The 25,415-nt window shown below is 42.5% G+C and overlaps 1 protein-coding gene across 1 annotated transcript in view; it reads left to right on the top strand.

The window, feature by feature from the left end:
* Positions 1–415: 415 nt before the first annotated feature.
* Positions 416–25,415, top strand: part of MSH2 (mutS homolog 2) — a 57,064-nt gene continuing 32,064 nt past the window's right edge. The window contains exons 1-6 of the mRNA XM_068410645.1: positions 416–655; positions 3,519–3,673; positions 4,079–4,357; positions 4,692–4,838; positions 5,966–6,115; positions 9,393–9,526. Coding sequence (XP_068266746.1) covers positions 436–655; positions 3,519–3,673; positions 4,079–4,357; positions 4,692–4,838; positions 5,966–6,115; positions 9,393–9,526 — 1,085 coding nt within the window. The 5' untranslated portion in view covers positions 416–435. The remainder of the gene's footprint in view (positions 656–3,518; positions 3,674–4,078; positions 4,358–4,691; positions 4,839–5,965; positions 6,116–9,392; positions 9,527–25,415) is intronic.

Here is a 25,415-nt window from a genome sequence, read left to right as displayed (position 1 = left end):
AAAGGTTACACAAAGGAGGCTTTTCAGGGCCTGCTTTGGGGCCTACTTTTACTAAGCCGTCTGCTGTCACTACCCTCGCATGGCTCTCGGCGCTGAGATTAAGGCAACACCGAGCACTGGCCATTGCGCCCCCGCCCGTGGCCGCCTCACCGACGCCCACCGAGAGCCAGCAGCCAGCCCCGCGGGGGGCCGGCGGCAGGCGGCGGCCCCGGCGTTGCCATGGCAGCGTACGGCGCCCGGGAAGGCCCAATCCGCCCCGCAACGCAACCGCCCACCCACCATGGCGCGGCTGGGCGGGGCGGGGCGGGGCGGGCGTGACGTGTCCGCAGACCCCGCAGCTGATTGGGTGCCGTCGCTGGCGCGCGTGCGCCGCGGGAGGGCCGGCGCGCGCGCGCGCGGCGGTAGTTGGCGGGAGGCGGCGGCGGCGGCGGCAGCATGGCGGTGGAGCCGCCGCGGGAGGCGGTGTGGCTGGAGGGCGCGGGGGCCGAGGCGGGCTTCGTGCGCGCCGTGCTCTCGCTGCCCGAGAAGCCCGACACCACCGTGCGCTTCTTCGAGCGCGGCGACTACTACACGGCGCACGGCGCGGACGCGCGGCTGGCGGCCCGCGAGCTCTTCCGCACCCGCGCCGTCATCCGCCAGCTGGCGGGGGCACCGGGTGGGTGCGGGGGGAGGGCCCGGGGGCCTGAGCGGGGCGGGGGCCAGCGGTACCGGGGCGGGTTGGACTCGTCCCCCCGGGGGCCTTGCTGCGGAGGAGCGGGCGGTGCCGGGCGCTTGGCCGCGGGGGGCCGGAGGGGAGCGGGGGAAGGAGGGAGCGGGAAGCGGCGGTGGGTGCCGGTGGCAGCAGCTGCCCCTGGTAGCTGGTGCAGCAGTGGCGTCTGCTCAAGGGCAAGGTGCTTCCCTCCAGGGTGTCACTCTGGTGGGGACGCGGCGTGTTGTCGCGTTCAGTCGTGGCGTTTCGTGGCCACATCGGACACAAGTTCTCCGTGGCGTCATTGTTCAGAGATGGGCCCTTGTCAGGGCGAGGGAGCGTGAGGGGCGGCTCTTTCCTTCCTGCCCTTGGTCCGTGGAACTGCTGACAGGCGCCGGGCTGCTGGAGCCTGCAGCCCCCCGGGTATTGCTGAGAATTGCTGTTCTCTGTGGTGGTGAATGTGGGAAGGGAGGTACCGAGAGGTCTCTGGATTTTAGTGTCTGCTCTGATTCATTGCTGCTTGGAAGCAAGGATAACTGCAAATCTTTATTCTTCAGCCTCTCGCAGCTTGGAAGTGATAATTAGTAGCCATTCTGAGTAGGATGTGTGTGACAGATGTAGGTGTACAATACAGCAGAGAGCGTGGATCTGAGTGTACGCTGCTCTTTACGTAAGCTTGTACTGCGGGACTGTGAGGTGTGGGTAGGTAGTTGAACACATGTTGCACAGGCTAACAGCAGTTAGTAACATTTTTCCAGAGCATTGGTAGGTTTCCATTTGTGAAAATGATTGCATGACGTTTTCTATGATAACTGAGGACTGGGCTCATACAGTTCTATAGTGCAGGTGATGGGTAAGCAATGGTAATGTAACGCTTGACTAATGATGGCCTGCAGAAGTAAATAACATATTTAAGCACGTATTGCATAAGATTTTCTATTCCATCCACCCCCTGTTGCTTTTTATTTCTCTCTTGTTATGAGGTGGTGGAGCTTGCAAATGTCAGATGTAAGAGCATCAAGATAAATTATCTTGTCAGAAGAGGCAAACCTTAGTATTATCCTTAATCTTGAGGAATATAACGTTGCAAAGTTCTTGGCTCATACTTTACAAAATAAACTTGATTGGAACCAGTTTGTTACAAATGATTTTTTTTTTGGGTGCAGTGGCATTAAAAAGAATGGCATTCTCTCGTGCTTCTCCCTTTCTATTACAAGTGATGAGCTAATATGTAAAAAAAAAAACAAAACCAAAACAAACCAAAACCAACCAAAAAAAAGGCCACACAAAACACACACCACCCCCAAAGCCACAAAAGAAAAGCCAAAACTTGTGGAGAAGTTGTAGATCTTGATAGTTTCAACTGTAGAATTTGGTATATCTTTCAGACTAGAAACACATCGGTATTATTTTTGTATTCCATTTAAAAGTGATAATTTCACAGATGTAAGCCTGTGACTGTCAGCTCCAGTTTTAAAGCACTGCAAACTATATATAGCCTTATCTAGCATATCCAACTAAAAGTCAGCAGAAAACTACATTTTTTGCTTTCAGGATGATTTCAAAGCACACATCAGCTTCAGCTGCCCCCCGCCCCCTGCTAGTGTATTGGGTAGTCTCAGCTGAAAAAAAAAAGAAAAAATTGTGTTTTGTTGGATGGTTCTGCAGTGGGAAAGAGGACCTAATTATTATGTGGAATTAGTTTTTCACCTGCTTCAAAAAAACAGTCTTACTAGAGATTTGAGGAAAGAAGAGGAAAGAAAATGAAAAAATCCTTTTAAAAATAAACCTGTAAGTTCTTATAGTGTGGAAATTCACTGCTTAACATCTTTCACATAAAGGAAGGAAGAGCCTCAAATGTGATGAAGGCATGCTGCTGAAAAGAAGGATGTGATAATCTCTTGTCTATTACTTGTGCTTACTTTATATGTCATCTAGCTCTTGTGTATCTGCCACCAGTTTGAGTTAGTTCCACTTGCCGATCTGGCAGAAAACTTAATATACCCACCTGAAACTCCAGTTTGTTCAGTAGTAGGATTATCTTATTCTGTGAGTAGGCTGGTGCCAGAGCTGGCACGGGCGGCAAGGAGGTAGAAGTGGTATTGCTCCTCTTGGCAGCTGTACGGAATTAAATTTGTTCAACTGTGTCATCTGCCTGCACCCTTATAGGGACAGAAGCAAGAAGTTTGTCGATTAGCACTTTCTACGTTAGGTTTTACTGTAAACTTTTACACTTTTTTGAGAATATGTTGTTTTTACAGTATATATTGTGATAAAAGGGAAATGTCTTGACGTGTGTGTCTTGCCATCTTCTGAGTGCGTGTAGGGTGACAGTCTGTTCTGTCAACAGAAGTGGATTATCCAGGAAGACGGGGGTTGGAACTAGATGATCTTTAAGGTCCCTTCCATGGGGACATCATAGAATGGTTTCTATGATTCTGTGATTATCCAGAAGGAAAACCTGTAGCAGGCTTCCTCTGCTAATTAGATTAAAACATGTGAACCATTAATTAGAAAACCAAATCAAGAATATTGTAAGGAGAAGGGAAAGGTGAGAGGAACAGATCTCTCTGTATATACATGTGTATAGGCTTAGTGAAATTTGGAAATGAACGTTGTTTTTATTTGGGTGTGGAATATGCTTTCTTCATTCTTAATATTAACCAGTTGCGTGTTGTGGTTTTGTGTTGTTTCATGGATTTCATGTTTGCTTCTTTGATATTAGAATAGTGTCCTTCCTGAAGGCTGTTCTTGGGGATTTTGATTACAGAAAATAAACCTGATGAACGAATTCAGGTATCTCATAATTTTCTTTTTTCCTTTTTTGTAGGAACTCAGAAGCTTGAGAGTGTTGTGCTTAGTAAAATGAACTTTGAATCTTTTGTGAGAGATCTGCTTCTTGTTCGTCATTACAGAGTTGAAGTTTACAAGAACAAAGCAGGGAGTAAATCTATCAAAGAAAATGACTGGTATTTAGCATACAAGGTACAATTTTCAACCTTTCTTTATAACTGTGAGACGAAAGAAAAGAAAAAAACAAACAGCTCTTTCCTGAGCCCCTCAGCTTGGAGTTTTGGGATTTTCAGGGACTGACATTGGTGCTATGACGGTAAATCGTGCGGTCTGTTATATATCCCTGTATTTTCTACTGCTCTAAGGCTGGAAGAGCTTGTTCTGTATCTTTGCCATAGGTTGGGAAATAAAGGAAACCTGAAGTAGTTCACTTTGTGTAAATGATATGTAAAATTTTAATGGTTAATAAAATAGAACAGCTGTATGTTTTATATTAATGGACTGTTCAGTGCTTAGTTTTATCAGTTGTTGTCATTTTTAAAGAAAAAAAAGTGTGTGTGTGTATATAAACACTTTTTATATCTCTTCTCTAAATAGGGTTCTCCAGGAAATCTTGCCCAGTTTGAGGAAGTTCTCTTTGCCAACAATGATATGTCAACGGCCATTGGGGTTGTGGGGGTTAAGCTGTCTACCACTGATGGACAAAGAGTAGTAGGAGTGGGGTATGTCGACACAACCCTGAGAAAATTGAGTGTCTGTGAGTTTCCGGATAATGATCAGTTCTCAAACCTTGAAGCTCTACTGGTTCAACTAGGACCGAAGGAGTGTGTGCTACCAGGAGGAGAGACTGCAGGAGAGATGGGAAAACTACGACAAGTAAGGGAACCATTGTGTCTTACAGTTAGACAAAACTTTATCTAAAAGGCTGTATTCTAGCTTATTAGCTAGGCTCCATGATTTATGGAAAGACGAAGGAGCAATATGTTAACTCTAAGTTTTGATTTACGCATACAAAATGCATTACTTGTCTGTTGACTCATTTGCATTTTAATCAGCAAAAGTTGTTCTAAGGGTAAAATCTTGTCTGTCATTCTTCTCTGTCCAACCTAGCTGCACATAAATCTCTCTTCAGGGTTTGCTTCTATGTGATGAACATCTGTTCCATGAATATTGAAAGTAATCGATAACTGTGTGTGTTTATGGACAATAGGTCATTCAGAGGGGAGGAATCCTGATTACAGACAGGAAGAAGGCAGATTTCACAACAAAAGATATTGTTCAGGATCTCAACCGCTTGTTAAAATCAAAAAAAGAAGAACAACTGAATAGCGCAGCATTGCCAGAGATGGAAAAGCAGGTGAGAGCACAGCAATGTTTAAAGTACTCCTGTTTTTTAGAAGCTGGGTGGTGTTCGCACTTGTGAGCTGATCTCCCATACCCTTGCTGGTCCTGTTTTATGCTGGGTTCCCATACTTCTGGGAAGGTATATTGTACCATCCATGGTATATTAAGCTACGTTCTTGCTGAACTGTTTAGCAGTTCTGCTCAGCTTGAGTCTGTGTTAAAGTTGGATTCCAGTGGTCCTGTAAAAAAAGGAGAAAACACTTACCTTTTTGGAGTAGTAAACTCTGGTAAGCAAATAGGCTGTGCACAAGAGGTACTTCCTGTTCATAATCTCTGTAGCCTAAGGACTGAAATACAATACTTTGATTATTTTGCATGACAGGAAAATCGGTATTTGAAAACAAAGTAATGTTTATGGTAACATTTTTATGTTTTATATAATCTTATGGCTCAAGCATATGATTTAGTGCCTGCGTGTGAACTGAGCATGTTTGTTCTTAGCTGCAAACAAGAGGTAATTTGCTTGAGATAAACATGTTTTAATTTGTTTTAAAATGCCTTTCACTGCTGATGCTCACTGCAGGTGTAAGGTACGGAGTTATTCTCCCGTAATGTGTGATTTCATAACAGGCTAAAATTGTTTGAAGTGTGTTGCAGCTGAACAAGTCAGTCATGCTGCTCCCTCTCTTTTGTGCTGGCACTAGCGTTTGTCAGGCCATGCAGTGAGTCAGATCAGAACCTTGTTCTGGCTGAAAACTAACCCTGAAACCATGTCCTGAGATGATCCATGGTATCTCATTTATCTGCAATAACTTGTTTGTGTTCCTGAGCCAGAAACATCCTGATAACAGCTTTGGAAAGCTGACAAGGTGTGCATTTCACATTTTGTTCATCAGATTATGCAAATGTCTAGTTCGTTGTTCTTGCACCTACCTAGAAAGACGCTGCAGTGCCATAGAATGTCCCTATGAAAATGAAGTCTTGTCAAACAGGATGAATCTCTCATAGACATGCTGGAATTGACATGGCTCAAAGTCTTCCCCAATTGTAATTTTCTAGGGGTATTTATCAAATACACCCCGATTCAGGAGTGTTTCTTAACTTGAATGTTGTGTGTTTTGTTTTTTTTTTAAACTTTAGGTTGCTGTTTCATCTTTGTCGGCCATTATCAAGTTTTTAGAGTTGCTGTCAGATGAGTCTAATTTTGGACAATTTGAACTGACTACTTTTGATCTTAGTCAATATATGGTTCTAGATAATGCAGCTGTTCAAGCCCTCAACCTTTTTCAGGTAAGAAATGCACGCTTGAATTGGTATGTGTTTTCCAATATACTTATTTAGCTACTTGATAAGTAGCCTGACTGCCCAATCACAACTCCCCAGATCCTGATTAATGGCAGCTTGTACATTTTAGCTTTTTTTTTCAGCTACTCCTGTACAGTGTGTGTTTTAAACACTTGTCCTGGCTTGGCCTAAACCAGGCCAGTTTTCCTTTCATTGATTTTTACTTTCAGCTAAGTCTCTTCTAAGTAACTGCACTTTCTGAAACTAACTGCATGTTTTGCAGACAGTGTCTGCTTCTAGGACTGATAACGCTTGAAGCTTGTAGTTATCACTGAGGCACTGGTATGGATGTTATGCAGAAAGGCTCTTGCTGTACTTAGTCTTAGAGAAACCAAGGTCACTGCTAAATTCCTCACTGCTTACGAGTGAAGAGCCGAAGGGGGGTTGCACCTGCAGGGAGGAGCGGACAGGGCAGGTGACCCAAAATTGACCAACGAAGGTATTCCATCCCATCCACGTCATTCTCAGTATAAAGCGGGGGGATCACGAGGGTCTCGCCCCTCTTCTCTGGCCCCTTCCTGCTGCGCCCTTCCCTTGCTTCTTCTGCTGTGTTTGGGTGTTTCTGCTGCTTTGGGCTGCTTCTGCGGCTTGAGCTTTGGCCAGTGTCCAAGAAGGACTCTGTCCGTTTTCCTGCTGCCCCCGATCCCGATCCGTGCATCCCTAAATCCAGCTCTCGACCCTCGCTGGGCCCAGCCTGGGCCTTCCCGGAGCCTGCCCTGCAGTGCCGGTGGTGACGTGGCCGACATCGGGGGAGCTCGATCTTGGTTTTGTATATATTTGTATATATTTGATTATTCCAATATTATTATTATACTCTTTTTCATTATTATGGTTTATTAAAACTGTTTTAACTTTCCAACCCGGAAGTCTCTCTCCCTTTTCCCTTTCCCTTTCCCTTCGGGTGGCGGGGGGAGGGTTAACAGAGAGCGTCTGCCACAGGTTTAATAGCCGGCCCAGCTTTAAACCGTGACAATGCTGTTAGCCACTGTTACCACCTTTTTTGTTTTTGTTAGCTTACTTTGAATGTAGAAGAGAAGATCGTCAGGGAGGTAGGAAGTGGCCACAAACAAGTGTCTATGTAGAATGCAGGTATGGGAACAGCCTGAGGAGTACTTCATGGTTGTAGCTGCTGAGGAGTCTGGCTAAGCAATGCTTCGTCTTTCCTTGGTTTTAGTCAGAGAAGCTCACATCTTCAGTGTCAGGAGCAGACTTGGGGTATGGGAGGGGAGGAGAGTTCTGAGGTTTTGTGGTATGATAGGGAGCTCCAAAGCACAGTTGCTTTATACAGTAGTGCTGGTTTTGGGAAAGAGAATAGAAGCCTGAATTAGATAGTATTAGGGGAACAGGAAGCATATGGCAGGAGCACTGCTGTTGGTGATGGAAAGGGAGGGCTGGCTGCAGCAGGCAGGGCAATGAACAGGATGGTACTTAAGAACATTCTGAAAGCACCATGGCATGCTAACTGGCCAGTGTCAATTTTATATTTTACACGCACTTTCTACAAATTCAAGGAGGTTACCTGTCTCCTCCATACTTCCCACCATGTCTGTTTTTCTGCTTTGCCCCTCTATAGTTGTAGGAAAATGTGGACTCAAAGTGGTGTGTTGTATCAGCGTTTTTCTTTTGTTTTCATGTTAGTAAACCCTGCTTAGTGATCTTTGCTTGGAGCTAATCCACTTCAGTTTGATTTACAGGAAGACATCACAAATATGGTCCCCTGTTTACCTTAGAGGGATTTCTGGTGGAAAAAAAAGAGCATATATTCAGCATCTGAGCTGGTTAACCCTGGAGAGAGAAATTCTGATTTTTTTCTTTTTTTTTTGCTTTATTTCCTGATTCTGTGCCACTGTCTAGGGAGTGAAGCAAAAATTGTCTCTCTTCTTAAGCCTTATGGAGGTGTTCTAGGAAGTTCAACACTGTCTTAGCTACATCCCTTTATAAGTCCTTGTCTTGGGCATTTTGTGATAGGAAATACACTGCCATGTCTGTCTTTAGAGGCTGTTGTGAGCTTTGGAACAAGGGGGTTTGCCATGTAGCAGGAAGCTGCATTGTAGCCTGTGTGGCAGGCTGTCTAGGGGGAGGTTTTTGGACAGGCACTAAACCAAAGGCAAAATACTTTGTAATTTGAGTTGCTCTGTGAGGTATGTTGGTGAAGTTCTTATGGTGCAGCAGATGCGGTTGATTATATGAAACTGTAGCCTTCCAACTTGGATGTGCTGAAATAGGTTATTTGTGTATAATACGTGTACTTCGTGACACTTTCTTGGATTCAGAAGTTTTTCATATGTAATACTGTCCAGAACATTGAAAATAGGCACATCCACTTTAGAGATTTGATTTTCCAGGGGTTAAATGTGTCAGTATACCTTCTCACTACATTCGTTTCCTGTTTTGGTGATGCTAGTTCTACATCCCAGTTGTTTACAGGCATCCAGACCTACTCCTGTTTGAATGCCTGTGTACTCTTTTAATTGCAGGTGTTCTTGGGTAGAGAGGGTTGAGATTTTAATTTCAAAGTTAAGAGCTGAAACATGCTTGTTTGCTGTTTTTCAGTGTTAAACAAAATTTTTGTTTCCTAGCTGTTCATGCAAAAAACCCAAACAAAACCCCAAGAAAAATGCCCAAAAGGCTGTCATAAGTCCAGTTAATATTAAACCTAAATTATAGATCATAAACTATAATCTGAACAGAGTAAGTTGAGGTGTTTATAGTACTCCAAAGATGATCTGCGAAGCTTGAGAGAATTTGGATAACTGTTCTCTCCCATTGTCTCATTCTGTTGTGTCCCCGTTGCCCCTGCCAGCACCCCCCAAAGATCTCCAACCAAAACCTTTGAACCCAAGTCCTGTTTCTTGCTGCTTTTTTTTGTTGGACAGGACCCCTATTTTTTGACCTTACACAGGGCAAACTAGTGAATATCTAGGTATATATCTGCTTTTCCTAATCAAAGTGCAACCTGCCCAAAGACGAGGTACGTTTCTAACTTTCCTGTTCAGTCAGGAGTAGTTTCAAAATAGACAAACCTACTCCTTGTTCACCGTGTTCCAAGGACCAGAGTGTAACTGCTTTAATGCTGTGCCATTTCATTTGCCTTTTTTGATGGGTGCCAAGTTGAATACAGAAAAATCACTGATGGGTTCCTTCCTAGATAGCAAAGTCGAGTGCCATTCAGTGGGTGTCAGTAAACTTCACTAACTTTTCTTTTTTTTTTTATTCTCTCCAGAGTTCTGTGGAAAATGCTAATGCTGCACAGTCTCTAGCTGGTTTACTAAATAAATGCAGAACCCCTCAAGGACAAAGACTAGTTAATCAGTGGATCAAACAACCACTTATGGACAAGAATAGAATTGAAGAAAGGTAACAGTGTTACGTGTTTGATAGACTTACACAAGTTAGTCACTATTTTACAGAAGGCTCTTTCTTTTTAAGCACAAAATACTACAGCCAAGAAATAACGGTGGTGGTGGTTTTTGTGTGCTATCCTGTAACACATGGTAGTGAGAGCTGAAAGTGTTTTTTCCTGAGATGAAAACTGACAGGTTACTGTTAGATTAAATGCTTTTTACAATTATGACATTTTAACGAGGAGGTATGATATGTTTAGATGGTCAAATGATTCATGCTACAGGCTAAGGCACTGTAGCAGCAACTTCTTAACTATAATACTGCAAATGCTCAAGCTGTATGATAGTATTTTGGTGTCACTTCCAGTTTATCAATGCCAAAAAAACCCAAAAAACCCACAACAAAAAAACCCCCACCAAGTAATTAAGCAGTAGTGACCTTTTTGTATTTCCAGAAAAAAACTACCTTTGTTTGCAGTGGGACACTCTTACCACATCTTGCCTAGATATTGTGGTCCAAATATGGGTGGTCGTTTCCTTCCTTGCTCTTTCAACACTGCTGCCTGTCACCATGCATCTGCCCTACCAGTAGACAGCTGTAGCTGTCGATATGAAGCCGTAGAGAATCTGGTAATCTCTGCTGCGAACATACAGATAATTCTTAATCCTTCAGAAAGGAAAACTGCACAGGCCAAATTCCTACGGGGTGTGTGTGTGTTTATCTCCTGACTATGTATGTTCACCATGCAAACAAAAGTTACACTTTTTTTACACTCGTGCTAAATATAGCACTATTCTTATCATCTACAATCAAACTTCATGCAACTCAAGTGAACAGCAGGTTAATATAATACATTGCAAAATGTATGTTAATGTGTATCTTGACAAAGAGGCCAGAAAACTGATTTTAATTTTGATACCTTCTCTAAGGCTTATATTTCAGTTAAGGCATTGCAGGTATGTCTGTATGTGCTGTTGGGCTTTAGCACAGATCACCACTACCAGAAAAGAAATGTTGGCTTGGTCACATTGATGTTTAAAGAAGTTATGCAAAGAGTGGTTTTCTTTCTAGATTTCTGGAGACTGAGTTATCGTGCTTCTCTTCACCACATTTTTCTACTTTTTCTAATCATTTGCAGAATGGTGCTTAGTAACTTGATCAGAGCATGCCTAGAAATGTTATTACTGTGACACTGAAATATTCGTCCCCAGGTTTATTGAATACTATATCTTCACTCTTACATGTGTTACAAGAGCTTTCATCATTAGTTCTTGATTATGTGCCCAGGATCAGCTACTTCTGTGCCCAGCCACAGAATTATTGGGGTTGCAATTTGTTAAAAGCAGTTTGTTTTAATCTGTAGTTATGGACACTGAGATACTATAGTATGGCTATAGTCGTGCTTTGCAGTTTATTCTGCAGCATAACTAAGCCTGTCTTAATGCATCTTGCTTTCAGGTACTACTTTGGTGAATATAATTCTTTGGCTTTGGGATAAAAGCAATGTATTTTACTTGTAAACTACTGGTGTGCCATTTTCCCAGTTTAATGCTGTTCAAAGTGTGTAGAACTGTTCTTTTTTTAATGCAAAGGAACAAGCATAATAAGAGAAGCTGTTAGTGGGACTGATGAGATGTACTGACAGATTCAAATATCTTTGGAAAGATTTGCGGTTGCCAAGTTGTTTTCTATGTGCTCTACTGTATATTGTGGCTGTTTTAAGAATTACAAACTGTAATTTAGAGCATATAGATAGTTTGAGAAGGAAATATCTGGACTTACGTCCTTTACTGTTCACAGAAAAGCAGTGCTTCCTTTGTCGTCAAGGTGAGCTACTGATTATTTCTTAGTCTGAAGCATGCCATATTAAAGCATCCCATTTAACACTAACCAGTGCAAGCCTTTTATCAAACTAGGCTAAACTACCCAGGTTGGACTGATGTTAGATGACAGTGTTTTGGAGTAAGCCTGTTCTTTTGCTTATTCAGGAGGTATTTTGACTTAGCTTTTATTCCAGTAGGGTACAATTGGATGTCTGACCATTTATTTAAAAAACTTTAAAAGTTAGACTCTTGCAAGACTTTGCTAAGACCTGTAGGTGGTGCAAGTCATCTTTTGGAGCTAAATGGATCATCTTTCAGTAGTTTGTAACCTGCAATGTGTTGTTAACATTTATGGATAAATAGAACACAATGTTATGTCGCTAGTCCGTATTAACCGTAGATACAGTAAAAGCACAAATTAATGTACGTAGTGCATATGCTTCAGATAAAATAATATTTATCTACTGGAACAGCTCCTAATGAGAATTAAGAAGACAAGGGTTCTTAATACTTGTCTGTCTTGAAAGATGTGGGGTTCTGCCCATGTCTGGCTGGTTTTCCATGACTGAAGAAATAATTATCAGTCTTAAGTATAACAGATACAGCCCTACTTCTCCCATGTGGTATCTTCAGAAGGCAAGTACATGAGGTTCTTGCTCCTTGCCGTATAGTCAGCATATTTCTGAAATTAAAATGTAGTTGCAGAGACAGGAAGTGCAAATACATCTATTAATTGCATAACATAGAATCATAGAATGGTTTGGGTTGGAAGGGACCTTAAAGATCATCTAGTTCCAACCCCTCTGCCACAGGTAGGGACACTTTCCACTAGACCAGGTTGCTCAAAGCCTCATCCAATCTGGCCTTGAACACTTCCAGGGAGGGGGCATCCACAGCTTCTGTGGGCAACCTGTTCCCAGTGTCTCACCACCCTCACAGTAAAGAATTTCTTTCTAATATCTAATCTAAATCTTCCCTCTTTCAGTTTAAAACCGTTACCCCTCATCCTATCACTACATGCCCTTGTAAAAAGTCCCTCTCCAGCTTTCCTGTAGGCCCCCTTCGGGTACTGGAAGGCTGCTATGAGGTTTCCCTGGAGCCTTCTCTTCTCCAGGCTGAACAGCCCCAACTCTCTCAGCCTTTCCTCATAGGAGAGGTGCTCCAGCCGTCTGATCATCTTCATGGCCCTCCTCTGGACTCGCTCCAAGAGGTCCTTGTCTTTCTTATGTTGAGAGCACCAGAGCTGGACGCAGTACTCCAAGTGGGGTCTCAGGAGAGCAGAGCAGAGGGTCAGAATCACCTCCCTTGACCTGCTGGCCACGCTGCTTTTAATGCAGCCTGGGATACGGTTGGCCTTCTGGGCTGCAAGCGTACATTGTCAGCTCATGTTGAGCTTCTCGTCAGCCATCACCCCCAAGTCCTTCTCCTCAGGACTGCTCTCAATCCATTCTCCGACCAGCCTGTATTTGTGCTTGGGATTGCCCTGGCCCACGTGCAGGACCTTGCACTTGGCCTTGTTGAACTTCATGCAGTTTGCACAGGTCCAGCTCTCAAGCCTGTCAAGGTCCCTCTGGATGGCATCCCTTCCCTCCAGCATGTTGAGCGCACCACACAGCTTGGTGTCATTGGCAAACTTGCTGAGGGCACACTCAATCCCACTGTCCATGTCACTGACAAAGATGTTAAATGGGACTGGTCCCAATACCAACCCCTGAGGAACGCCACTTGTCACTGGTGTCCACTTGGACATTGAACCATTGACCGTAACTCTTTGAGTGTGACCATCCAGACAATTCCTTATCCACCGAGTGGTCCATCCGTCAAGTCCATGTCTCTCCAATTTAGAGACAAGGATGTCATGCGGGACAGCATCAAATGCTTTGCACAAGTCCAGGTAGATGACATCAGTTGCTCTTCCCCTATCCACCAGCACTGTAACCCCGTTGTAGAAGGCCACCAAATTTGTCAGGCATGATTTGCCCTTGGTGAAGCCATGTTGGCTGTCACCAATCACCTCCTTGATTTCTGTGTGCCTCAGTATAGTTTCCAAGAGGATCTACTCCATGATCTTGCCAGGCACAGAGGTGAGACTGGCTGGCCTGTGGTTCCTTGAGTCTTCCTTTTTCCCCTTCTTCAAGATGGGGGTTATGTTTCCCTTTTCCCAGTCAGTGGGGACTTCACCAGACTGCCACGACATGATTGACTGTAATACAGCAAGCAACTTTGGTATGTAATGTTTGTTTTTCAGATACTGGAAAGCCTGAGAAATGTGGCAGAATGTAAAATAGTGCTTGTTATGCCCTGAGAAGGGAACTCATGCTGAATGTATTTAATTCTTTTCTGTTTTGGGGGGAAACTCTATCTGACACTTGTGCACAGCACAAATATGAAATTCCAGCTGATTTTTTTTAGTCCTCTACGCATACTGTGGCCAAACCTCTTAGGTGTCTGTGTCCTATAGTAGAAAAGGTGCAGGGGTCTCTGTTCCAGAGGAGTTACAGGCTGTACTCCAATGTCACTTGTTCTGATCCAGGCCTACTTTGAGCTTTTCTCTTGCATTCCTAAATACTACACTGCATGGGGGCTAAATTGTAGAAACCAGTCTTATCTCTGGCAGGGTCAGAAAGTAATAGATTCAGGAAGCTTGATGTGAATAAATGGCTAGCAGGGTAAAAATTCTGAGTTTATAGAACATTCTCATGAATCAGTCTTGAATGACAATTAAAGTAGCAGCTTCTTTAAAAATGAAAAAAAAAAAAAGCAACTTATTGCTAGCTAGTGTAGGCAGGCTTGAATGCCTTTACATTGCTTTATTTAGTAATAAATTAACCTAACATATGCTTTCTCTAGCAGATAGATAGATGGAGGGACAGAGTGGGGATAGCTCGGAAGCCGTGTGACTGGGGGCTCATCTCATGTGCGCACAAATACCCAGTATGGGTGAGAAATGGCCAGGTGAAATGAGAAGTCTGTGTGTGTTGCAGGCCTGTGATCTCCCTCGGATCACAGGGATGCGATCGTGCAACTGGAGTGCTGTGCTGCACGCTCTTGGCAAAGGCCAGGCAGGGAAGATGGGTGGGTTGTGTTTCTGCGGAGGTATGGCTTGAATGTGCAGAGCTCTGCTGTGGAGGGGACAACAGGCATATCAAGAGCTTATGGGTCAGGATTATGGGACAGCAAGGTGGGAGGGCATTACAGTGAGCATCTGCAGCACACCTGACCCATCAAGATGAAGAAGTGGACAAAACCACCTTGAGACAATAGGAAGAAACATGATTGCAGGCTCTGGCTCTCTTGGAGGACTTAAGCCACCCTGGCACCTGCTGCAGTGAAGATCACAGAATCACAGAATGTTAGGGATTGGAAGGGACCTCGAAAGATCATCTAGTCCAATCCCCCTGCCGGAGCAGGATTACCTAGATCATGTCACACAGGAATGCATCCAGGCGGGTTTTGAATGTCTCCAGAGAAGGAGACTCCACAACCTCTCTGGGCAGCCTGTTTCAGTGTTCAGTTACCCTCACTGTAAAGAAGCTTTTCCTCATATTTATGTGGAACCTCCTGTGTTTCATCTTGCACCCGTTGCCCCTTGTCCTGTCAGTGGATGTCACTGAGAAGAGCCTGGCTCCATCCTCATGACACTTGCCCTTTACATATTTATAAACATTAATGAGGTCACCCCTCAGTCTCCTCCAAGCTAAAGAGACCCAGCTCCCTCAGCCTCTCCTCATAAGGGAGATGTTCCACCCCCTTAGTCATCTTTGTGGTTCTGCGCTGGACTCTCTCTAGCAGTTCCCTGTCCTTGAACTGAGGGGCCCAGAACTGGACACAATATTCCAGATGCGGCCTCACCAGGGCAGATTAGAGGGGGAGGAGAACCTCTCTTGACCTGCTAACCACACCCCTTCTAATACACCCCAGGATGCCATTGGCCTTCTTGGCCACAAGGGCACACTGCTCGCTCATGGTCATCCTGCTGTCCACTAGGACCCCCAGGTCCCTTTCCCCTATGCTGCTCTCCAACAGGTCTGTCCCCAACTTATATTGGTACAGGGGGTTGTTCTTGCCCAGATGCAGGACTCTACACTTGCCCTTGTTATATTTCATTAAATTTCTCCCCACCCAACTCTCCAGCCTGTCTAGCTCTCTCTGAATGGCAGCATCTTTGCGTGTGCTGGCAGACAAGTCAGCTGAATGGGAGTCAGCAGTGTGCCCTTGCAGCAGCAAAGGATGACCATGCACTGGGCTCCACTAGTAAGGGCAGGTTGAGGAACGTGATTATTCACATCTGCTTGGGAGCTGTGAGGCTGCATCTAGAGTACTGTATCCGGTGTGGGGCTTTGCTGTGCAGGTAGGTGGACAAACAGGAGCCTGTCCAGCTGAAAGCCATGGAGCAGGATTGTGGGCTGCAGCACATGGTGTATGAGGAGAGGCTGAGGAAGCTGGATTTGTAGCCTGGAGAAGACAAGGCTAAGGGGCAGACCTAACTGCTGGTTTCAGCAGCCTGGTGGGTGGGAGCCATAGAGAAGGGTGAACCCAGATACTTCTTGCAGGGGCACAGCAAACGGAGGAGACAAAACAGACACAAGCTGCAACAAAGGCCCTTCCAGTTGGATATAAAGAAGAAATCTTCACCATGAGAATGGGCAGACTCTGGAACGTGTGATCAGAGGAATGGAGGGATCTCTGTTCTTGTTCAGTGTTCAGCTGAAATTAGCCCTGTTTTGAGCAAGGGCTGGAACTAGAGGCCTTGAGCTCCCTTGCACCATAAATTGGTTCTGCAATAGGTTTTGCACTACTTTTTTTTGGTTTGTTTTTTTTTTTTTCTAACCTGCAGCTGTCCCTGTAAAGCATTGCAGGTGGGCTTTGTTGCTTCTGTTATTGTGGTTAGCAGCTCTGGAAAGACTTCAGTACTTTTCTAGGTACAGGTCAGTACTTCTCCGCAGCAACAGACTGATTTCAGGCAGTTAAATTAGTAGGTGGTGGCCTGCATCCTCAGTAAGGGAGGGGAGAATGTGACCAACTTGGAGGTTTCTCTAAATGGCTTAATTAAAATGCACTTTAAATGCTGGGAGTGCCCCTAATGCCTGTAAAGAAGCTTCTGAAATACAGGTTGAATCTGAACTTCTTGGAGGACGGAGATGTGATTTGTTATTGTCATGCAGATTATAATGGAATAAATATTTTTCATGAAGGAAGTTGTCCAGTGACATGAAAATGGTGTTGGCTTCCCATTAAGCCTCTAGAAGTGTTAGAAAAATGTCACGTTGATCATTCCAAAAGGTATCATCTCTTAAGTCCCCTAGAGAAATGTTTGGAACTTGAAGCTCTCAATGCTCCTTCTTTAACCCTCTCCCCTCCCTTCACCTGTGGTTACTATTTTCAAAACTACTGGATCACCTGTATTTTCATTTGGTTTTGCTTGTAAAACTGAGGTTGACAGTGAGTGCTGTCTAAAAACATTGAACAGCAACAAAAGCTCTACTAGTCTAGCACGTTAGACAGGCCACTTCTTTAGGAAGCAATTTCCATCAAAATCTCAAGCGCTTGAAACCCATTACAAAGTTTAGTTTCTTGTGTTGCAAAAGACTTATTTTAGTTACCTTGTTTGAGGAGAGAACAGGGGGATGTAAGTAAGAGCTGAAAAACTAAACCCTGAAAAAAGACTCCTTTTGTGCCACCTTCACGTGTGGGAAAAACAATGTTGCTGTTAGGGCTGGAGAAGTGCCAAAAAGCTGTTCTGCATGTTATCTGAATAATTTGTCTTCTAGGTCAAGGATCAGCAATCAGCGTTGCAAATCTGTAAATTATGGGTGGCAGTCAGTGGTGCAGCACTGGAGCAGGTAGTCATAGTATCTCCTAGTTGGTACTTTCAGCTTGCCCACTTCATCCTGACAAGTCCTCACTTGGTGCAAAATAAATAGAAGGATTAAGCTTTTAGTCAGTTTCTTTTGCATCTGAATTTTGAGGCTTAAGTTAAATTAAAATTAAACTAAAATTGGGTTGGAACTGTCAAATCGGTTTTCATAGTTTTGTTTAAGAAATAATCAAATTGCTCTTTATTTAGGAAATGTGAATCTGTAGCTACCATACTGTTCTTTTGCTCTCAGCCTTCCAAAAGAAGTGGATGGCCATTGCTGCAGTAGTTAAATTTTACTTAGAATCTGTGTTTAATTATATGATTTTTTAAAAAATCACAGCTATAAGTTAATGAAGTTTCCAGTTAAAGAGTGAATGATATACTCTGTGACCATATGAAAACTTTTACTATATACATGTGCAAAGCTCTCTGCCTTGTCACAGTGTCCTTGGTGGTCACTATTTTGAACATCATGTACAAGAATATGGTATATTCTTAATGAAAGAACAGTGAATATATTGTTTCAACTCAGTTTAATTTATATCCATAAACACTGGAAAGGTGGCATGTTAGGAAACTGCAGTGGAAGCTCTTTGCAAGATACTTTTGTCTTGACATGTAATTTAATTTCATTTATCATGTATAAGGTTTGTGAGAGTCTTTAATGTTTTGTTTATGTACAGTTTTGAGTTTCTTCTCCATACAGAATGAATGCAAATGAAGAAATATTTGTTTTTTATGGCAACGAAATAGAACTTGTTTGGTGTGCTCTTAGTCTACACAAGCTTAAGGAAATGCACAGGTTAGCAATTTAAAAGAGTATTAGTTTGGAGTGTAATAAACTTAACCTCTTAATTTTAATAATGTATGGAAACTTGCAGGGAATAAAACACAAAAAAATAATAATGGAAATACCTTTCCTCAGCTCTCTCTGGTCTTTGAAGACTGTGCAGTAGTGTTGTTTTACCACTGGATCCCAAAATGGCATATTTAATTAAAAAGAGAGACTGGCCCAAAACCTCTGCAGTGTAAGGCGTTATGCTGAGAAGCAGCCTCAGCTGCTTTCCATCTTCAGTTTCTCTGGAAGGTTTTGGGTGGGGCAGTTTCACTATATGGAGTTTATGAACTTGCCTGTGACTGTACAGTACTGGATGAGTTCTTGCTTTGTCGTCTCCATTGTTCTTTGTTATCATAGAGAAACAGAGGTTTATTAGTAATTTTTAAAAGATAGGCATTTGTTTTTCAGAAGCCTAAATACTCTGTTAATGGAATAGCAATGTTCAAAAAAAGTATTGTGAAGCTGTTTTTTCTTGTCTTTATTTAAATTAGGATGTTTTTGCCTTCATGTCCCTGACACTAGCTATTCTGTATGTAGGATTTCCTTGGTCTTCAGTGGTCAAAATTCAGTGTGCAACTTTTTTGCTTGTTTTTGACTCTAAGGCATCATGCAGAAATCTGTGACACTGAGTTCTTTCATAATTAGCTGACACTGTAAGCACTTTAAATCAAAAGGTGTAGTCATGCTTCCCTGAGTGTGGATTGTCACCAGTTCCCTTGTTACTGGCACTGGCACTCGTGTTCATGTAGCTGCTTGGTTCATCTTCCGATGGGGAATTTAGCATGCTAAAATAATCAAGGGTGTAATGTTGTATAGAATCTAATCCAGTAGAACTAGGCAGTTGCCAAAAGAGGCAATCCCAGTTCCCCTTTCTGGCCTTCAGCTCCTGCTGCTCTCTTTTTGTGGTCTCATAGCTACAGAATAATTTGGTTTGGCTTCTTCACCTGATGAAAACTAATCCATGAAAAAATGAGGAAAGTTGTAATCTAAAGTTAATGCTTTTGCTCCTCTGCAGCTGGTCCATGACCTGCTGTCATCATGAACATGAGAAGATAAACATTTTGTTTAATGCAGATCAAGCAATACCAAAAGCCTGTTCATCACTTTTAATGATCTGACTTGTGTTTGCTTTCTCTTGGTATCTTGACTATTTTAGAGCTTAGGCTAATTAATTTATATTGTGAGTTGGATTACCAAACTTGCTACAGGAGGATAAATTGGATATCTGCCTAGGCTCAAACTGAAAAAGTGTCTGAATCTGTGGAATGGAACTGTTCACTACCGTTGCTCAATAAACCTGCTGCCTTTCTGACAAATTCACTATGAAGATGCTACTTGAATATTTTTAGCTCCTGCAGAAGACAGACTATGGAAATTTTCTGAAAAATAATGTATGCATGAAAATAAATTAATAAATCAAGTCTCTTGTAACACTGGGAAGACAGAAAACATGTCTCTGACCAAGTGTTTAGGAGATACTTAGAGAATCTTGTTTTATGAAAGATCCTCTTATCACTTTTGTCTGTACTTGTCCAGCAAGATTGTGCGGGTTTTTGAGATAGGAGAGGATTTGCCATGTAAAAACATCTTATGTTGAAAGTTCAGCTTTGCTGATGGACCTTCTGTATGTTTTTTCTTCAACAAGCATGCATGTTTAAAAGTTGGGAACAGTGTTTATCATTCTGTGAAGTGGCAGATTGCTTCTGCTGAAGAATTGTTTTCTTCCTTACCTTGCCTAATCTGCTGGGGTTGGAAAATGTTTAAACACTTGTGCAAAAATAATGAATTATTGGTAACCTATTTCAGAATACATAAGACTGCAATAAGTATCTTCGGGGGGAAAAAAAACATTATATTGAAGTTAATGGTGCTTTTTCTGATAATCCTGTTTGGTTTTTTATTCTGAGCTCGTTAGCTTGCAGCCTCACAGTCAACACATACAGCTTCCAAAGCTTTGCTTCATCGTTATAAAAAATAGTTATTTGGTGCTCGGTACCCCTGATGTCATCTCAGGGCTTTAATTTACTATCTCTAGACTTTGACATAATACTCAAATGGTATATGCAGGAATTCATGTAGGGTGGGAAAGAGTCTGTTGCTTCCCTGATACATGTTAATTTTATGTTATATAAATGTAACTGATGTAGAGGAATGAACTCTGATATTTGGAAGAATGCATTTATTGAATTTAAAAATTTATCTGTAAGTGGACTGTTCTGAGGTTGCAAATATCTAGTATTGTTTTCATGGTAGGATGGTTTGGGGACTAATTAGGAAAAATAGAAAAGGCAGGAGACTGATGTTTGGATGTGGCTTTCTCTTACGTTGCTTAATCTTTCAGGTTAAACAGCAGGGAGCCTGACGTGGAGCACTTTTGCCTGGCTGCTTAGTAGCGTACTTTGTGTACCCAGTGCTCTGGAAGTGTAGGCAATGTGATTTCTGTGGCTCCTCTAGGGTCTAAACCTGCCCTTCAAGCCTTGGACTCTGCATTATATTACAAGGGACTACTTCAATAGAGGTGCAAGAAGTAGTCAGCATATTCATGGTTGCTTCAAGTTATACGTTTGAGATTAAAAGACAGTAGTAACGACTTCAGGCCAAAGAGCTGCCCTGTAATAGTGGAATGAAGGCGAATTTCTAGTACTAGATACATCCTGAGCGCATTGGATACTTGCCTGGAGATCCCTTGATTTAGTTCACTTCTGACTTAGTATCATAGAATCGTTTTGGTTGGAAAGGACTTTTAAGATCATCAAGTCCAACTGTTAGCCTAAAACTGCCAAGTCCACCACTAAACCATATCCCTAAGCACCACATCTACTCGTCTTTTAAATATCTCCAGGGATGGTGACTCCACCACTTCTCTGGGCAGCCTGTTCCAATGCTTGACAACCCTTTTGGTGAAGAAATCTTTCCTGCTATCCAATCTAAACCTCCCCTGGCACAACGTGAGGATGTTTCCTCTTGTTCTATCACTTGTTACTTGGGAGAAGAGACTAACACCTACCTCTCTGCTTAAGGGAGAAAGTATGGCAGAGTGGAGAAGAGCAGCAGGAAGCAATACTTCCTCACACTTTTTTGTGATGGCAGTGCTGGTTTCTGCTAGCTTAGAAGTGTTTGTGGCTTGAGGGCATAATTTCCTAAGCAGCTTAAACCAACATCAAGATACAACTGGGCTTGTCCACAGCTGGCAGAGCCACCCCAGAAGGAGGGAGGTCAGGGGACCCTCACTGGTGGAAAGCTAACACGGCCACAGCAAATGAAGATGTGTGTTTAAGGCGAGGGCTGCAACTGGGAGCATCACCTTCAGTGTTAACCTGGAGTGTCTGCAGCTGCCTTTACCAGACTACCAGTTTTTCTTCCTCCATGCTATGTGGCTTGCCTGTGTAAAGAGCAGGACAGCTTTCAAGCTGTACAACGGAGCCAGGTCATGCTTGGTCTCTGTGACCTTTTTGTTTCTGCAGAGAAAAAGTTTTGAAACTCTCTGTTTGGATCTAGAACTGGGAATCCTTGCAAAATCTTTTAAGAAGCTAGAAAGGTCATCGGAGTACAAGGATCGCTATAATTTTACTGGGATGACAGCATTGTCTTTAAGAATGTGAACATTACGGGTAAATTGTAAGATGCATCACTGTGGCACTGTTTGTTCCTGATTTGCTCTTTATGTTGATCTGCCCTATTACACAATATCTCTTAATTACTAGAAACCTGTAATTTCACATCCCCTACATAAAACAGTAATGCTCTTTAAATTCTGAATTGAGGATGTATATACACTGTTGTACTCCTTCACTGTCGTCTTGAAAGTTTTGTTATTTAGGCACGATGTATCTTAGTTTAGCTCTTTTTTTTTTTTTAATTTAAGGTTGTAACAGTGGGTTTTGGGGGGAAGCTGTGAAGTCATTTGATATTCCAGAAGCATTTATAGCATGCTCTTAAACAAAACCACCTTTGTGCTAGCATGGTAAGAAGAAACGATAACAGGTTGCACGGTTTGGGCAAGGGCAGGTGGGAAACAGCAGAAGAACTTGAACCATTTAGCATGGAGGGGAATAAACGTGAAGGTGCAGGCTGTTTTTTTGATAGACAGAGTAGGAAGAAGCCTTGCTTAGCTGGGCGCAAGCCTCTCGCACAGGCCTGTTGGAATGGGCTGGGTTGTCTGTTTCTGAACTACAGGCCCTTGTGCATGCACGCATATTTGGGAGAGCTGAAAGGGAGCTTGCGCAGGTGAACAACTTGAGACACTCAGACATAAGATTTTGTACCCTAACAATATCGTAGGCCCAAATTGTACCAATTTCATTAAAATAACAAGGATTTTGACCCCTTGCTTGGGATATTCTCTCTCATATGTAAGATGTGCTAGAGAGGTATGTGTACAATTCAACCAGAGAGCAATGTTCAGAGTTGTTGATGGAACAAAAACCTGGATTCAAATTGTGTGTCTTCAAAGTGCTGGTGCATTAGGAAGGGTGTGGCCAGCAGGTCAAGGGAGATTATCCTGCCCCTCTGCACTGCCCTAGTGAAGCCACACCTGGAGTACTGTGTCCAGTTCTGGGCCTCCCAGTTTAAGAAAGATAAGGAACTACTGGAGAGAGTCCTGCGGAGGGCTACAAAGATGATCAGAGGACTGGAGCATCTCTGTTACGAGGAGAGGCTGAGGGAGCTGGGTCTGTTTAGCCTGGAGAAGGGAAGACTGAGGGGGGATATCTGATATCAGATATCTGATTTAGGCTCCTGTGTGCCTGTCTTAGGTGTTTGTCTTAATACTTTAAAGGCTGTAAAGCAGGGGTTCTTTGTCATGAAAAGAGCTTTGCAAATTTCGGGTGATATTTACTGCTTACCTGAGGTGGTGACAACTGGACTTCGGCTGATTTTGGTGAGAGAGAAGGTGTTTGTTGAGGGAACGATTGGGTCACCAGGGAGAAGTTTATAAAGGGAGTTTAGGACAGTAGCTTGCTTATTTCTGGCTGGAAAACACAGATGCTGGTATTAATCAACTACAGCAACTTGCTCTAGTGTGGACTCACTCGAGGGTGTTAAAATCCCAAGTGCTTTGTGTGGAAAAGAAAACCCAATTAGAACAGGTAAGATGGTGGCTTGGCTTTCCTCTGCCTTTCCATTGAAGAGGCAGTACCTGAGGCTATAGTTCATTACTTTATTCTGATAGTCTCTATAGGATTAAAAAAGAAGAATTTATCAGTTTTGTATGTCTGGGCTAAGCATGTCCAGGGAGGGTTTACCTTGGCTACATTGGATTAAGAAGAGATCTGAGTTTCAAAGAAACCCGAGGGAAACCAGAATAATGGTATGTGAAGTGTTTTCCACTTTTCTTTGTACAACGGAAATATGAAATTAAACTGGTATAACTGTGCATATTCTGGAACTTTTGTGGTGAGTTGAAAGTCTTGGCATATCTTAAAGCAGTCCTTAATATGCTGCTTTTATAAGTGGCGTTTCTCTGACAAAATTCTCTGTAATGAAGTTGAACAGTTGGACAGTAGAGTTGATCTTATTCTGCAGTCACAGAAAACCTTTAGCAGGCAGAGAATACAAATGTATGCTCTTCAGAAGACTCGGCTGTTGTATAGCCAGGGGAGTTACAACCTTTAAGATCTTCTTAAAAGTAAGTCAGCTTCTCCTGCAAAAGAGTGCATTCTTAATTTGATTTAAGTGTTAACACTTTTTTCCTTGTGTTGTGTGGAATTTTTAGTTAGTACAGTTTTTCCCTCATGAAAATGTCTACCAGAATTTGGGATTTTAAGCTACTACTCCGTTGTAGTAATTAAATATATATATTTTAGTCATTATTAAATATATATATTACTGATTATATATGGATCCAAGTTTCATAATATGATAAAAATGCAGAGAGTCCTTTTTCTCAGCAGAGGTGCTTGGAGGAAGCATTCTCCTTCCCGCGTGCATGGAGAGGCGCAGAACTGCCCAAGGTTTTGCAGGATGTCGGTGGAGGAGAGATTAAAACCTGGGTGCTTTAGAACTCAGCTTGTTGTACAGCTCACTGATTTGTTAGGCTTTATTTTGTGCTGGCTGATCCTGCTTAGGCATTAAAGATTTCTATTCAGTCTAACTCTGGTCTTTCATTTTAATCTGTTAGTTTAGTTATTTTTTCTACAGACAGAATTCTTTTCATCCTTCTCTGAAATCTGTATACAAATTGGGCTTGATTAATGTTTTCCCGTTAACTTAAACTTCTATATCTAGCTCTGTAAAAGCCTAGAAGTACAATTAAACCTCTTGACAGCCTCTGTGTTGTGGCAGCATTGAGTGCAGTAACCTTAAAATCATGATGAAAAATGCTGCGTAGATGTAGCAAAGGAAGAAGCAATCTTTTCTGATGTCAAATGAGATGTAAACCTGGGTGGATCAGAAGCATTGTGATGAGACTTCGGAAAGTGTGTGCCCTTTATTAGATCGAAAACAGATTTTTGTTGTCTTCTTTTTGGTGTGGAGTGTTAGTCTTTTGTCTGTTAATAATAGGTCTGAGAGGTGCATCTTATATAAATAAATAAAACACAGGAAAGGATGAAATGCTTTCAGCTGGATTCCAGAATATCCAACAGAAATTTGGAGATAGGTGGGGTTTTTTTCCTCTCTGGAAGAGCGCACTAAGCCTAGCGTTACTTGTTCTTGCACAGAATTCAAAGCTGGTAAGTAGTCATGGTTTTGAATAGCAGGGGAAAAAAAGGGGGGTTATAATTTCCAAGTTCAAGAAGAGTATTTGTGTTGGTTTTCAGTTACATTAGCAGAAAGTTTGTTTGCTGTTTTTGTGGTTTAATTTGCTAATTTAAATAACCGTCTTGAAACAAAGATTTCATTTGTGTTCTAGTATGTTTTCACTGCTTAAAGTGGTTTCTGTTATCTTGACTGTGCTGCCTTAGATCTGTGGTGGGAAGTTTTGCCTTATTTTCCTTTCCCTTTGGGCTGTGTGGCAGAAACAAGTTATCTGATGTTGTTAGCTGTTGTTTGATTACACTTTCATGGATTTTTTTATTTGTTTCTTTTCGTAGTTTCTCTTCTTGTTTCCTCAGTCGAGCTTTATATTAAAACAACTTGTGATTTGATTTCATTATTACTTGTGAGCATTAGGCATGGCCGATAGTTGCATTATCTTAACATGTAGCCCTTTGAGCAACCTTGTATATATTCTTACCATATGGGAAATTGTTATGCAAAATGTGACAAGAACACAAACCTGTCAGCCTTATATTAATGGTTGGCAAATATAGCAGGGGGGGAAGACAGAACAGTACTAGGAAGGTCATGAGATGCTAGTCTAATTAGCATGGTTTTGGCAGAGGAAAATTGTATCATGCTGATCTGAGAACTCTTTGAACTTGTCATTTTTGTGGACAAAAG

The sequence above is a fragment of the Nyctibius grandis genome, chromosome 1 (genome assembly GCF_013368605.1).
Source record: "Nyctibius grandis isolate bNycGra1 chromosome 1, bNycGra1.pri, whole genome shotgun sequence".
Classification (NCBI taxonomy): domain Eukaryota; kingdom Metazoa; phylum Chordata; class Aves; order Nyctibiiformes; family Nyctibiidae; genus Nyctibius; species Nyctibius grandis.
The sequence above is the reverse complement of the archived record's forward strand: the minus strand, read 5'-3'. Positions and strand labels throughout refer to the sequence as shown.